Below are 16,695 nucleotides of genomic sequence, written 5' to 3'. Positions count from 1 at the left end.
GAACCCAGCACACTATGTGATAGCATTTGTGATTACCTTGTTGGCAAGTGCCATGTCCCTAAGTAGTGAAGTTTTGTTGTGAGCAAATGAATGTCCAGGCTTTGTTTGTAGGCTACGACCTCCCCCTTCCTTGCCAAGCTAGTTCCTATCCACGCACAAATCAAGCCTCATCTCCATGTTATAACCCCCTCCATCTGTACCCTGCAATATGCCACTGTGTCCCTAACCCCTTGCACACTTTCTGTCGACGTGGCATCCCTAGTACATTGGGACGCGCTGTCCCCGCACGTCACACTAACTCTCTGCAGTATGAAGCTTACTCTCTTTGTCATCTCTGGAGGGTAATGAAGAGACACCACCTGGCTGGAGAGCCACCCATGACATTGTTCAGCAGATATTGTGCCCAAGTGTAAAAGGCAGTGACATGGGCTCCCAAGCCCACACTTGTCCCATAACTTACTCTTTTGAAATCACTTTTTGGCTTTCTTGTTTCTATAGGTAACTTTAAACTATCAGAAGTACGTGTGAGACTTTATAAAATTGCGCAGCTACTGTGGAAGAAATATGGTGGTTCCTCAAAAGGTTAAACATCTTGCTACTGTGTGACCTGGTAATTCCACTCCCAAGAGAAAGGAAAACAAATGTTCAAACTAATGAAACAAGTGTTCATCGACTGGTGGGTGGATACACAGCATGTGGTATGCCCATTCAATGGATGATTATTCAGTAGTAAAAAAGCACGTGAGCATACTTATTAAACATGTCTGAATATTTTATGTAACATGAAAGAAGTCAGTCACAAAAGGCCATATATTGTATGATTCCATTTGTATGACGTGCAGAGTCAGCATGGCCATGGGGACAGAGAGGAGGTTAGTGGTTAGAATGGGAGGTAACTGCTGGTTGAAACGGGATTTCTTCTGGGGTGTGGAAAATGTACTGGAATTAGATAATGGTGATTGGGGCCAGGCATGGTGGTTCATTCCTGTAATCCTAGCACTCTGGATGGCTGAGGCGGATGAATCGCCTGAGCTCACAAGTTCAAGACCAGCCTGAGCTACAAACCCTGTCCCTAAAAATAGCCAGGCATTGTGGTGGCACCTGTAGTCCCAGCTACTTGGGAGGCTGAGGCAAGAGAATTGCTTGAGCTCAGGAGTCTGAGGTTGCTGTGAGCTATGATGAAATGGCACTCTACTGGGGGGAGAGAAAGTGAGACTCTGTTGCAGAAAAAAAAAGATAATGGTGATGGTTGCACAACCTCGTGACTATACTAAACCCCACTGAATTGTATACTTTTTAAAAAGTGTGCGAAACATCTATATAGCCTACTTCAGATTTTCAAGTCATTTCTAAGATTACTTTTTCAAGAATAGCTGTCACCTAAAATAGAATAAAAAGTGACTTAATCTGTAAGAAAAACATAAAAAATGCAAATTATCATGAATGCCTTTTTCACCCTAAATCTTTGAGTATAAATTGTATACATGCTATTCATAAGAAAATTCCATAGGGCTCGGTGCCTGTAGCTCAGCAGCTAGGGCGCCAACCACATACACCAGAGCTGGAGGGTTCAAACCCAGCATGGGCCTGTCAAACAACAATGACAATTACAACCAAACAATAGCTGGGTGTCGTGGCAGGCGCCTGTAGTCCCAGCTACTTGGAAGGCTGAGGCAAGAGAATCACTTAAGCCCAAGAGTTTGAGGTTGCAGTGAGCTGTGATGCACAGCACTCTCCTGAGGGTGACATAGTGAGACTCTGTCTCAAAAAAAAAAAAAAAATTCTGTAGGACTCTGCTGCCTTCTATACTGTGATTCTGTAATTTACTACATTCCTGGCTGGTCCATGAAAATAATACTGAAAGCAGCTTCTATAACAGAAATAGAAGTGCCTTTTCAGGTCATGCCTACCACCAACCACCCCCAGGTTCCTCAAGGTAATAATTCATAGCTGCCTCTTTGTGGTGCCCTTACAGAAAGCAGCTTAACTGCAAACGTGTTTGGACCTTTTTGACCTGAAAAGGGCTGGGTTGTGGTTTCATATGTTTGCACCCAGACCCTTTCCAGGAGACACCGTCCAACCGCCAGGTTAAACTAGTAAATTAAGTAGCCATCACATTTTATCAGGGTTTCATCAGGAGTCTACTGATTGACCCTTCTAGTTTAAATAAATAATATGAAATGTCTCCCAGGGCTGTCTCTCAGTACTTATTTGGAAGAAGGGTTTGAAATGCCCGAGCACCACCTAAAATGGGTTTTACAGGAATAAAAGACCCAAGAAAAGAAACTAGAATTGACTTTAAAGTCCTGTAAGTCCATCACACACATTAGGATGGCAATTATCAAGAAAAAAGAAAGAAAGGAAGGAAGGAAGGAAAGAAGGAAGGAAGGAAAGAAGGAAGGAAGGAAGGAAGGAAGGAAGAAAGGAAGGAAGGAGAAAGAAAGAAAGAAAAAGAAACGTTGGTGAGCCTGTGGAGAGATTGGAAATCTTGTGTGTTGCTGGTGAGCACATAAAATGGTGTCACCACTGTAGAAAACAGATTTTTACTGGGCGGGGAGGTTCCTCAAAAAGTTAAACGTAGAATTACCATATGATTGAGCAATTCCACTTGTAGGTCTATGCTGAAAATATTAAAAGTGGGGATTGAAACAGATACTTGAATACTGACGTTCGTAGCAGTGTTATTCACAATAGGCAACGGTAGAAGCAACCCAAATGTAGACACATGGATAAACAAGACAAGCTCTAGCCTTGCAATGGACCATGATTCAACCTCAACCAGAAACGTCGTTACTGACACAGGCTACGGTATGGGTGAACCTGGAACACATCACACTACACAGGACATAAACCAGACACAAGAGGACAAGTCCTGGGTGAGTCCACTCACCTGAGGGATCTCGAGTACACAGACTCAGAGACAGAAAACGGAGTAGAGGTTCCCGAGGAGGGGGAAGGAAAGGGAGCTGTTTCATGGGTACAGAGTTTCTGTTTGAAGTGGTGTAAAAGTCCTGGAAACTGACCGTGGTAAGGGTTGTAGGATGTTGTGAATGTACTTTATGTCTCTGAATTGTACACTCAAAACCGGTTAAACTGGTAAATTTCATACTATGTATATTTTACCACAGTACAAAAAGAAAGAAAAAAAATACTGCGAAGAACAACTCTTCCTTATATTGTGCCCATATTCTTTTCTCTCCCACTTTTTAAAAAACTAGGTCAATTGTATTTTCTCATGGCCTGGCCCGGTGGGCCGGCGTGCCTGCCCCTGGGAAAGATGTGCTGACACTGAGGGACTCCCCGCTTAGGGAAGGGCAGGACCACCACGTGGCCGTTCCAGCGGATAGACTCTGAGAATAAGTTCAAGGCGTACTAGGAGCTCAGAAGATAAATTCTTTTTTTTTTTTACATTTTTAAATCTTTTTTTAAAGTCAGTCTTGCTCTGTCACCCAAGTGGGAGTGCAGTGGTATGCTCATAGCTCACTGGAACCTGGAACTCCTGGGCTTGAAGATAGATTTTTAAATGTATCAATTCCTGGAAATGTGCCAAATTTACTCTGTTTTGCCTGTTTCCATTAACAATCTCAGGAGAGCAGACAGAAGTTGACATCCATTTGCTTTCCTTAGCTGGTTATCTGCTTTTTACCAAGGAAAGAACTTTCTTCAGTAGTTATTGCTTAAGAAACTAGTGCTTTCCTAGGACCAGCCACACACCGTCTCTGGCCACAGGTAACACACCCGTGGACCGTGGCACTTCTCCTCCAGAGTGGGATGTGGAAACTTTCTAACTTTGTTATAACTCTCTTCCGGCACTGCTAGATAGTTCCCAGAACTCCCAAACCCCTTGCTGTGCCAGCTAACACTTAAGCAAGCAAAGCAGTCCAGTGACCTTTAAATCTTACTGAGATCTTGTTTTTCTAGGCATGAAGTGGCTTGAATAACTCATTCACAACATTAGGAACTCCCGTTGTTCAACTGGACGAGAAGCGGCAAGTACTTTGTATGCATTCCGTTTGCCCTTCTGCCCTCAGAAGGTCCCAAAGACTCCGAAACTGATTACTGTCCTTCCTGAAAACAGATTTCTGCTTCCCCTGATGACACCAGCCATTTTCACAAAGGATTTTGTTGTTAGGTGCAATAGGCGTCACAAACAGGGGCTCCTTTCATTCTGGAAATAAGATCTTGCTGGCTGATACTTCTGGTTATGAAGCCAAGATGATGGAGATGGGGGCCTCAGGTTTGTGGCTCAGGATGTGTGTACCGGGAAAGCTCTGTCTCAGTCATCTCCCTTTTAGGTCTTGTGACTGGCTGTGGGTTTGTGCTATAGTAAGCAGCAGAGCCATGATTGCTTGCTAAAGGTCAGGACTGTCGGCAAACCTCTCCATTTACTTGAATTGCAATGGGTTTCACATTTCTCAGCAAATTGTTTGAGACTGATGAATGCATCAAGGTCCTTTAGTCTTCTGTCATCAAAACAGAAACCCACCACTTCGCCAGATACCAGGCCTGTCTGGTTCACAGCTCTGCCTCTAGTGTCTACAGGCCCTGGCACACATGAGCTCTTGTTGAATGAATAAACCAGAATGCACAGGACACAGAAGAACCAAGACTGTGGCTGGGCATGGTGGCTCATGCCTATAATCCTAGCACTCTGGGAGGCCGAGGTGTGGATTGCCTGAGCTCAGGAGTTCAAGACCTGCCTGAGCCAGAGCCAGACCCTGCCTCTAAAAATAGCCCAGCGTTGTGCCATTGTGGTGGGCGCCTGGAGTCCCAGCTACTTGGGAGGCTGAGGCAAGAAAATCACTTAGGCCCAAGAGTTTGAAGTTGCTGTGAGTTGTGATGCTGCACTCTACCCAGCAACAGGTGAGACTATCTCAAAAAAAAAAGAAAGAGAGAGAGAGAAAGAAAGAAAGAAAAGAAAAGAAAACAAGAACCCAAACTGTCCCCACAACCAATTAGAAAGAAATCCAATGTTCTGCCGCTAAGCTACCCCCGTGGATTTGAGTTGAGTTCTAGCAGTCTCTGTCTTTGCTCTCTTAATGGCTATTCATGGCTCCCACTGATGGCTAATTTTTCTGCTTCTCATTTATAAATACCGGGGCGCGACACCTACTGCCGTAGCCAAATGCTTAAAAAGTAGCCTGTAAGTAGTGTGTGTTATCTGTTGGCTTTTCAATTTGTGAGTCAGGTGCACTCTCAGGCCTAGAATACCACCTCTGAAGGCGAGTCAGTGTTAGAAGAAGCAGCAAAATGTGCACTCTTACTTTCCATATGCTTCAAAGAATATCATCCATCCTCCTGTACTCACTCAAGTAGATTATCCTCCTAGATGGTCGAGTGCACTTGAAATGCTTTGCATGGTCTCGGAGCAACCCCAGGGATCCGGTTGTGCTGGCACCAGTGCAAGGCGTACCCTGAGCCCTGCCCTTGGAGTGAGGTTGCTCTGTTTCTCTTCAGTTCAGTCCCCAACTTAGGATGGGTTAAGCATCAGTGCACAATGCTGTTTTATATTGGCTTGTCACCAAACGGGGGGTTTTTTGAATTAAATGTCCGTAACCCAGCTTCTTCTTAAATCTTTTGATCAGTTTTCTCGTTCCCGCACCCTGGCATAATGACACAGGTATTACGTAAACAAGGCACCTCAGAGGGCTGCTTATAAAAACTCAGGAGAAAAGATAAATATGTGATGATGGGCTGATATCCTGAAATATGAGCTGCAGGTTTGTATTTTCTGTGTGGGATCGGATATTGGTTTTCGTGGTTTATTGACCTGGTGGAGAGACATCTGACGAAAGATCCAAGAACTTTACATCTTTTTTTTTTTTTTTTAACCTTCCTGTCTTGGTGGAGAAATCTGCACTTTGAATCACAGAGCCTGGAAGACGGAAGGATTGGCCAGTCACGTTCTTACGCTGGGCAGAACCCAGATGAGATCTAGCCATTGGAAGTAAAAATACACTTTGCAAAAGGGAAAGGAACTGGGCTGGTCTTGCTGTTGAGTCACTCACGGGCAGCAGCTCAGGCTGAGGAGCACCCAGGAAGGGCAGACCTGGGACTGTGATGGTCATGTTCAATATGGAATGTGGTCTCATTGACACAGGATCAGAATGTGTTTTTGTTCAGTTAATTACTCTTTCCCTTCTGCTGAGATCTTTGTCTGCAACATGCTGCTGTCAGCACTGGGTTGCTCGGAAGCACCAGCAGCAGGAATCCCCCAGAATCCTATTAAAGACTGAAGTTTAAGGCATGGCCAGGGAGCTGCTCCTCTGGTGCAGAAATCAGGGAGTCTCACTTTACAGGGTCTCTCAAGAAAGTCATTTTGTATCTTTCCTGTCTGCTAGGCTCCATGCCTTCAACTAAGTTTCCCAGCCAAAGATCCAGCAAATGGGAAGCTCCTTATTCTTTCAATTTTTTTTCATAATCATAAAAAAATCACTGGTAGATGGTTGCCTTGAGGTATAAGCCACATTTGCTGAAAAATGGCATGTACCCAGCTTTTAAAAGAAAAAGTGATGAAACATACATAAAATTTTACCACTTTACCCATTGTTAAGTGTATAGTTCAGTGACATTAAGTACATTTACCTTGACTAGGTATGGTGGTTCGTACCTGCAATCCTAGTACTCTGGGAGGCCGAGGCAGGTGGATCATCCTGAGCTCAGGAGTTCAAGACCAGTCTGAGCAAAAGTGAGACCCCCATCTCTACTAAAAATAGAAAAACTAGCCAGGCATTGTGGCCAGTCCCTGTAATCTCAGTTACTCAGGAAGCCGAGGCAAGAGGATCTCTTGAACCCAAGAGTTTAAAGTTGCTATGAGCTATGATGCCACAACACTCTACCAAGGGCAACAAAGTAAGACTTTTATCTCAAAAAAAAAAAAAAAAGATCCATTTACCTTACTCCTCCATCATCACCATCCATCTCCAGAACCTTTTTTAAAATCCCAAACTGAAACTCTGTACTCATTAAACAACTCCTCCCCATAGTCCCCCTTCTCTTGAGCACGCCCCCCCCCCACAACTGCCATTCAACTTTCTGTCTCTAAGAATCTGATCATAGCAGTTACCCCATGTAAATGGAAATTCTCACGCTTTTTATAATACTTTGGGGAAGCGTCCAATCTGACTACCATTTAATGAAACTTCTGGAGAAGGAAAAGATAGTTTTGAGCCTTTCTTTGGGTTTGGCACAGTGCGTGTACATGACAGGTGCCTCCTCTTCTGCTTTACAGAACTCTAGCACCACAGGGACATGAATGGGGCACACCTGCGCGTCCCAGCCAGCCATATGGCCGACTAGGAGGACTAGCTCTGGCAGTTGCTGTGCAGCCTTACAGTTTACAAAGCATTTTAATTCATACATTTTTTTCTCACTTGATTTTCACCATGTCCTAGGAGGTTATTCTATTAGTTCCATTTTAATGATAGCAAACTGTGGTTATTTTATTAGTTCCATTTTAATGATAGCAAACAATTGATAAGTCAATTGTGTAAGGTTACAAAGGCAAAATCAGGATGCTGGCTCCCCGTTTTCATTTTTAAAACCCCAGTGCTTTCTACCTTAGCATACTGTGAACAATTATCACTTCTCTGGAGGGCCAGGTAATAGCCAGTCACCAGGAAAGGAGGGTTTCTCCAAATGCATCCCTAATTACCAGCACTCTGCCTCACTAGCTTGGAAACACCTGGAAACTCTTGGCCTAGCTTCAACTCCTGACCTTCCAGCCTCCAGAGTCTTGGTGAAATTTGGCATGACATAGCGACCCCACCCAGAATCCCAGTTGGGCTGAATTAGGATCTAGCCCAGTATTGTCTGGGTAGAAATACATTTGAGCCCAAAATGAGAGCCACATATGTAATACAAAATTTTCCAATACCCACATCAAAAGAAAAATAAAAAGGAAAAGATTGCCTCGGTGCCCACAGCACAGTGGATATGGCATCAGCCACATACACCAAGGCTGATGGATTTGAACCCAGCCCAGGCCAGCTAAACAACACGGACAACTGCAACAAAAGTAGCTGGACAGTGTGGCAGGCCCCTGTAGTCCCAGCTATTTGGGAGGCTGAAGCAAGAGAATCACTTAAACCCAGGAGTTTGAGGTTGTTGTGAGCTGTAACGCCATAGTACTCTACCAAAGGCAGCATAGTGAGACTCTGTCTCAAGAAAAAAAAAAAGGAATAGGTGAAGTTGATTTTGAAACTATATTTTAGTTAACCCAGTATATCCAAAATACACTTGTTTCAATCGATATAAAATTACTAATGAGCTATTTTGCTTTGGGGGGTGGTGGTAATTCTTCAAAATCCAGTGTGCATTTTATACTACAGCAGCAATCTCAAGTGAGATACTAAATGTTTGTATTTATTAGATTCAGAAATTTTAATCTGCATTTAGATTTTATAAAATCCCCAGTTGTAAAAGTAGATTCACACACCCAAGGTGTTTCAGACATACATAAAGGTTTTCTAATAATTGAGTCAAGCATCAGTCTTCAAATGTAAATTAATTAAAATGAAAGGAAGTTTAAAATTCGGTCCCTCCACTGCAGACGCCACATTTCAAATGTTCCCTAGTCACATATAGCAAGTGGTGACAGCTGAGGATGGCCCAGACTGGACCCGGCAGTAATATAGAACAGGGTCAGCAAGCTTTTTCTGTAAAAGTCCTGATAATAAATATTTTCAACTTTGGAGGCCTTACAGTCTCTGTTGAAATGACTCAACTCTGCCATTGTATCAAGAAAACAGCCATAGAATGGATGAGCATGACTGTGTGCCAATAAAACTTTATTTAAAAAACAGGTACCAGCCCACATAGTTTGCCAAGACCAGAACATCTATTCCAGTGCCTGAGCTATGCTGCTGGATTACAGAAAACAGGCAGCTCCAGGCTCTCTCTTTCTGAGATGAGGATGTCAAAATCTGGACTCACTGTATTTCCTTCTCTGTGTGTAATTACAATTTTGACACCACTTGGCATAAAGCCAGCAGTGGGCCTGAGTCCTGCATGGGTTATTTTTCAGATGCTCTCTGCTCATGCATTGTGAAGCAATTGTTTTGCTGCGCTTTGAAGTCCACGTGTTGAAAGTGGAGCAGGCTAGAAGAAGGGTTTCAACAAAAACACCAACAGCGGTTTAAATAATGTGGGCAACTCCCTCAAACCCCAAATTATATCACTCTCTGGTCTTTTCTCTATCCACATAGCCCGATTGAGACAGGCAGGAATCAGATGGCGATTTCACAGTAAGTCAGAGGGGCAGGTGTTTTCCTATAAGCTTATTAGGTTAAGTGGCACCCTTCCATTATGATGGCAAAGACCAAAGTAAATATAAATGATGATTCCTGATCTGGGACCTTGAGGTCCCTGATCATATCATCAGGGAATAACTCTACCCAGAGTTGGTGACCTTGACTACAAAGTGGTGGTTCCCCCTTTTCGAATTAGGATGCTTGCAAATGGCATTGGGACTAACGGAGGAAGAGAGAGAAGACAGGAAGGGAGAGCACGGAGATGATTGGTTGGAAGGCAGGTGACACCCCCCTTGGTCCTTTCCCCTTTCAGCATCTGGGGAAAGGTTAAGTGGAAATCAATTGTAGCTTTGAGTTTATACAGAGGTACTCAAACTTTTTAAACAGGGGGCCAGTTCACTGACCCTCAGACCGTTGGAGGGCCGGACTATAGTTTAAAGAAAAACAAACTATGAACAAATTCCTATGCACACTGCACATATCTTATTTTGAAGTAAAAAAGCAAAATAGGAACAAATACAATCGTACTGCCGCATGTGGCCCGTGGGCTGTAGTTTGAGGACCCCTGAAACATTGGGTCCAATACTTCTTCAGGCAAGGATGGTGTTACAGGTATAGTTGCAGCTCAGTTAATAATCCCTTGCTGCACTCAGAAGTTTTGGCTTGGCATTGCCTTTTCTGAAATCAAGGTTCAAAGTTAAACTATATGAAGTCACCTGATGGAGCTTAGCCCGAGAGTTTGCAAAAGTACAAACGATGAAACTGCTCAGCATCTCCAGCACGTTATGCAACTCTGCCTAGTCTCAAATTTTGCAGCTCTATCAGACACACAGCACTGTGTGTGGGAAAGCTCTGAATCTCATGATTTTTTTTTTTTTTGACTACAGAGATAATTATTTGGGGTAGCTGTTCTGATGATAGCTCACACGGAGGCTCAGCCTGCAGCGTGGAGCTGTCTCTAATCGTGATTGCCTATAATGATGATTACCCAAACTCCAGAATTATAACAATAGATTTTACCAAGTTAGAGCATAATTGTCCCGCCTTTCCTTATGTGAGCACAGATTAAACAACTTTGATCTTTCAATCAGATTTTTGTTACTCATCTTCTGAAATAGCAAAATTCAGAGGCAGTAGCTTTCTTATACCTCCCTCTCCCTGCTTTTTTAAACACAGCGAGTTCTAGATTTGTTGAAGTAATTTACCTGATAAGGAAATAAGGCCTGAAGATGGGTGGAATAGAAAGGGTTTAGATCCGTGGTGTTCAAATCCTGATTCTGTCATCTAGCAGCTACTTGGCGTGGGGAAAGTCTTTAACGTCTCTGAGACTCAGCTTCCTCATCTGCCAATCTTTGTAAAATTAGAAATGAATGTAAAGCATCTAATCAGTGCCTGACGGGCAGTTAAGAAAGCAATGACACATCATGAACCTCCTCATCAATTCTCTGATCAATTCTCAGGCTTTGAAAGTTTCAGAACCCTTCTTTGTGTTTGGATTTTGCCATCTTCATTCAACACACAAGTTCGTTTGGAGTTGGTGATCAGGGATGTGGTATTTTCACGAAATTAGGGATAAAGCTTTGCAAGAAATGAACAAGTATGAAAGAGTGTAAAACATGTAGGCTGCCAAAAGACGGAACACTTAAGTACTGAGAGAGAGCGTGCCGACAAAGTGCCTTTGCTGCGCTCTGCTCCCGGGGCTCACAGCATTTTAGTGTGCATTTAAGTAAGAATCCCACTGTCCTCTACCCAGAGCCTGAATGTAGAAGGTCTGGAATGAACCAGAATTCAGCATTTTTAGCAGGGTCACTTATGATTTTGCAACAGGTGGTTAAAGGACTATCTGTCCCTTCCTACTCCCCCAACTGAGAAACAGTTTGCTGCTTGTGTCTGAGAGTCAATTTGAGGTTTAAAAAGAATAACAAAACCACCGCTTGTAGACAGCCAAGCTCCCACAGCCACCATGAGGCCTGATTTTCTGGGGAAGGAAAGAAGTGACAACCAGAGAGCCCTCAGCCATCCCAGTGTCTGGGCTCGACATCCGTGGGTCACCCCCAGACTGGCGCTGCTGTGGTGAGCTAATGCTGGTGTCTGCCTTGCACTGGCTCGCACAGGAGCCTCTAGAATGATCAATGGGGGCGGGCAGCTGGGCCCTGCACTGGCTGTTGGTGAATCAGCTGCTGGAGTCGCTCTTGTCCCCACAGAGCAGGAAGTCCTCGAGTTGAGCACAGCCAGGGCTGACGCGCGTCTGGCTAATGGTTTTTCTGTGTCACGCGTCGACCTTGATTCCATCCATTTTTCATACATGAGCAGGTTGGAGCACCTGAAGACGGTCCAGCAGCGGAAAGAACTCTTCGCCAACCCCCATACAAAGCCCATGACAGGACCTGGGGTGTCAGCTTTAAAGCAGACGCTTTAAAAAAAAATTAAGGTGAAATTCATGTGACATAAAATCAACCACATAAAATCAACCAGAAGGGAACAATTTGGTGGCATCTGGGACGTTCGTGATGCTGTGCGATCACCACCTCCACCCAGAACACTTTCATCGCCCCTGAAGGAAATCCGACACCTGTGGAGCCTAGTAGTTCACTGGGGCCGCTCTGACAGTAGATGAGGTGGCTCAAACAAGAGTTTATTCCATCACAGTTCTGAAGGCCAGAACTTAGAAATCAAGGTGTAAGCAGGCTTGGTTCTTTCTGGAGGCTGAGGGGAGGTTCTGTCCCAGGCCTCCATCCCAGGGATTGAGAGGGGCATCTTCTCACATCATTTTCTCTGTGCCTGTCTGTGTCCAAGCTTCCCTTTATTATAAGGACACCAGCCATACCGAATGAGGGCCCATCCCAAGGACCTCAATTTTAACATAATTACCTCTGTACAGACCCCATCACCAGGCCGACTGTTGTGGCCCACACCTGTAATCCCAGCACCCTGAGAGGCTGAAGAAAGTGGACTGCTTGAGCTCAGGAGTTCAAGACCAGCCTGAGCAAGAGTGAGACCCCGTCTCTACTAAAAATAGAGAAACTGAGGCAAGAGGATTGCTTGAGCCCAAGAGTTTGAGGTTGTTGTGAGTATGATGATGCCACGGCACTCTACCCAGGGCAACAGCATAAGACTCTGTCTCAAAAAAAAAAGAACCCTATTCCCAAATAAGATTACATTTTGAGGTGGGGTCAGGACTTTATCATACACATTTTGGGGAGGATGTAATTCAGCCTTAACACCCACTAAGGAGTTTCAGTATCAGTACTTCATTATTTTTATGGCTAATAATACTCCACTGTATGTAAACATTTTGTCAACACTAAGTACAAAGTCAGTGGGATCCCCACCCGCCGAGCAGCTGAGCACCTTGTGACAGACTTGTGTGCCATCTGCGTGTGACTTCCGGAGCGTTGCCCTCACAGATGTAGCACGCCAATCTCCAGTGCATAAGCTTTTTCTCACTGTCTTCCTCCTTGAAAGTGTGTCTAGTCTTTAGGAGCAAAAGCCAAGGCAGTTCTCTGGACCAGATCAAACTTCTGATCCTAAAATTCATTTTAAACATTGGTTTTATCTGTCAGCTTCCTCTTTCTTTTTGCTCTTATCCCCAGCACTCCTCCCTCTCCCTAAGCGCACATAGATGTACACACACGCGCGCACACACACATGCACACACAAACCTGCTCCCATTAAACGCATTTTAAATGCAGACCATTCTGGAGAGGGGCATTGCACGGGAAGTGCAGCCCTTCAAGGAGAACCCACCAGGTCACTTCCATTGTCATGGTTACACGATCCCCAGGGCTGGCTGCACAGGAGAGCCTTTCAGAGCATCTTCACACTCCTGGCCCTGCACTTGCCTCTGATGAAAGAGACACCTTCAGGCACATATATCCTCAGCTGTGGAACCAGCTGCACTGTTACCTTACACGGTCCACCTGCCCCTTCATTTAAAATATGCTTCTCTCTCTCTCTCTGACAGAGGCCCTGCGTCCCTGCTGGCCTGGGTTCTTTGGGGACCAACCCAGAGTTGACATTAGCTTGCAGCACACTCGGGCCCCTCTCTCCTGCCACACAGGGCTCGGAGGTAATGACACCGTGTCTCTGTGGGTTCACACAGGGTCTGCCAGAGGGACCACAGCAGGATCACCCTGTCCTTGTCCTGAGGCCACGCAGAGTTGTCGCTCATGCAAAAGTCACTGTGCTCCTGGTACCTCCTCCATCAAATTAGTTTTGCCACTTTGAAAGTCCACTGGGGGGGAAATGCCTGCTGGCCCCAAGTCTTTCAGAGCAGGAGCAAGGAGAATGGGATGACTGGAAACTGAAGAAAGGACAGAAAATGTTCATAGCGTGTCCTGCTCTGCGTTATTATTTTGGTGTAAGACATGGCTTCTGTGACCTCGGGATGAAAGGCTCCACACTCTTCATAGACTTGGATGAAAAAGAGTTAAAGATTCTGTAGATAGTCCTTGGTGGGGAACAGCCTTCTGGAACACTGCTCTCCACGCCTGGTAGAGCCTGGGCATCTGGTGCTTTTAAAACTTCCCAGATGGGCTGGGCACGGTGGCTCATGCCTATGATCCTAGCACTCTGGGAGGCTGAGACCGGTGGATCTCTTGAGCTCAAGAGTTTGAGACCAGCCTGAGCAAGAGTGAGAAACTATCTCTACTAAAAATAGAAAAATTAGCTGGGTGTTGTGGTGGGAGCCTGTACAGGAGGCTGAGGCAGGAAGGTTGCTTGAGCCCAGGAGTTTGAGGTTGCTGTCAGCTATGAAGACACCACTGCACTCTACCCAGGGTGACAGAGTGAGACTGTCTCCCAAAAAAAGCTGCCTGCCAAACAACATCAACAATAACAACAACAAAACTCCCAAGTGATTATAACATCCAGCCATCTTTGAGAACCACTGTTCTGGGGGACAGAGGCCTCCAGGAGGGTTGAGCACATTGAGATAATGGATAGCTAATCCTATGTGCTCAGCAATGCTGTTAATCACTGGGAAAGCAGGGACTGAAATAACACACGCGTGCACACACACACTCACCCAGGCTGTCTTTGGCCATGCCAAACAGGCCTGTAGCTCCATGTAACCCTGCTGGGCCAGCATGGAAGGGGGATCAGTGCTCCCTTCCTGAGGCTCAGACAGCTGCCAAAAGCCCTTTTCCCCAGGGAGCACTTGCCAAGGTGATGCAGAATGTTCACAAGAACGCACTGTTCTACCTTCGTCTCACAACTCGTTCTTTCCCCAGCTCCCTCAGAAAGGTAACAGTAGGCCCCTGTGGCCGCTTCCTCATCTCGGCGGAAGCGCTGATGTTCGTAGCTGCTCACTGCCCCGTGGTGGTGGTGGTGCTGCTGCTGCTGCTGTGTCAAAGGCGAGTGGTGGCGCTGACCTCTGTGCCTCGGTCTCTGTGTGTTTTGCAGTACAAAATCGGACAGCTGTACATGATCAGCAAGCACAGCCACGAACAGAGCGACCGGGGAGAAGGCGTGGAGGTCGTGCAGAATGAGCCCTTCGAGGACCCTCACCACGGCAACGGGCAGTTCACCGAGAAGCGGGTGTATCTCAACAGGTAAGTCTTGGCAGCTCCACTCCATACGAGACCCCCTCCTGCCAGACCCCCGGTACAACCCAGGTGGAGACAGTTGAGTGTCTGGGATGAAAAAGTCACTTGGAGAGTCGCCATGGCCACCTTCTCCAACCACCACTGTCATTGCTTCTGCACCCAGAATCCCTCCTGCATTCTGCAAGATCATCTCCAGCCACCTTTTCACAAGGAGGAGTTTCACCTGACCTTTCCCACCCCTTGGTGACTTGTTAAGATGAAATCTAATCTTAAAAATTAAAGGACTTCATCTTCTCTCTTCCTGCAGCATATAGGTTCTGCTGATGCGTTGTAAAAAGTGTTGAAGGTGGCAGTGTGCCTTTGGGTCTTGGCTTAGTAAGATGTAAGATTTCCATTTGCTACTGGGTGACCACTTAGGGTGTCCAACAAGGGAAATGACAAAATGAGCACTCACTTGTGACCAAAGTGATATGTGATGGCTAAGGTGGCTTCCATTTCTCAAGTGGACCCATCCTTCCCAAGGTAGAGGCTGTCTCTTGTTTTGGAAGGGGAAGGCATCAGGATAACAAAGCAGTACTACTCGAAACCACTATTTCTGCTTTGCAAAATATAGTCTTTAATCTCTTACTATTTTCTCGTCACTAATAGCGTAACTGATTAGTAAGTCTTATCTGATCTTCTCCTCACCCTATACCCCCACTCGGTCCATCTTCTTCCATTCAGTCCTTTTCTGGGTCAGAATATTTGTAGTTAAATGTCATGGTTGATACCTTTTATTGAAATTAACTGTCTGGTGGCTGGGCGCACTGGCTCACGCTTATAATCCAAGCACTCTGAGAGGCCGAGGCGGGTGGATTGCCTGAGCTCACAGGTTTGAGACCAGACTGAGCAAGATTGAGACCCCCACCTCTAAAAATAGCCAGGCGTGGTGGCAGTTGCTGGTAATCCCAACTATTTGGAAGGCTGAGGCAAGAGAATTGCTTGAGCCCAAGAGTCTGAGTTTGCTGTGAGCTTTGATGCCATAGCACTCTACCAAGGGTGACAAAGTGAGACTCTGACTCAAAAAAAAAAAAAAAAAAGAAAGAAAAAGAAATTAACTGGTCCAGAAGGTGAGTCTTATGTCAGCCTTCCTGTGAATATACCCCTGTCCATGGCCTCTCCGACTGGCCCAGGTGTGCTTATCCAGAAAGTGTTCCCAACACACTAGCTGGGCAGTGCCCCCCTTTATTCAGATCCCTATGACTATTTTGACCATTCTCAAAGCCTTGCACATGGTCATACATCTCGGAAAAGAACCATATTTAGATTCCACCATCTCCCACTGTCTCTACTCTGGCAAAAGTGGTCTATTCCTTCTTGGTAGGAGAACTTGGGTCCTGTCATTAGGGTGGATGGAAGTCTTCCAGTCCAGTGTCTGGAATGGGGAGTGCTTGGGCTGATTAGACCAATGCATTTTAATCTGTCTAGAGATGCAGTACCAGGGAATTCCTGAGTCACGATGAAATGCAAATGAGATTGATCCCATTCATCTATTAGAAGCTGTGAATTCCCAGGCTTTGGAACCAGTTCGGCCTCCAGCCAGCTGTGGGTTTGCAGCAGGAGCTGAGCTGCAGATCTGCCCTGGGCCTGGCTTCCTCACAGGGACGGGTTTCTCAATACGCTGCTCTGGTGTTCTCAGTGTAGAGAGTGTAAATCAAATATTGAGCAGGTTTCTCCTCAGGGATCACCTCTGTAGAGCACAGAGAAGTGAGGGCGATGCAGGAAAATAGAAACCTACGGAAAATTCCATTTCTTGGCAGACAATTGCATTCTCCCAAGTTATTGCCTGGGGAATGTTCCCTATGTACCAAAATCAAGAAAAATTTTAGAAACTGTAACTTTTATTAAAACAGAAGAAT

The 16,695-nt window shown here is 45.4% G+C and overlaps 1 protein-coding gene across 3 annotated transcripts in view; it reads left to right on the top strand.

The window, feature by feature from the left end:
* The window catches only part of PITPNC1 (phosphatidylinositol transfer protein cytoplasmic 1), a 278,262-nt gene that overhangs the window by 126,846 nt on the left and 134,721 nt on the right, over positions 1–16,695 (top strand). For all 3 annotated transcript variants that reach the window (XM_053570825.1, XM_053570827.1, XM_053570826.1), the window contains exon 2: positions 14,655–14,803. In XM_053570825.1, coding sequence (XP_053426800.1) covers positions 14,737–14,803 — 67 coding nt within the window. In that variant the 5' untranslated portion in view covers positions 14,655–14,736. The remainder of the gene's footprint in view (positions 1–14,654; positions 14,804–16,695) is intronic.

Source organism: Nycticebus coucang, chromosome 18, assembly GCF_027406575.1.
Source record: "Nycticebus coucang isolate mNycCou1 chromosome 18, mNycCou1.pri, whole genome shotgun sequence".
Lineage (NCBI taxonomy): Eukaryota > Metazoa > Chordata > Mammalia > Primates > Lorisidae > Nycticebus > Nycticebus coucang.
The sequence above is the reverse complement of the archived record's forward strand: the minus strand, read 5'-3'. Positions and strand labels throughout refer to the sequence as shown.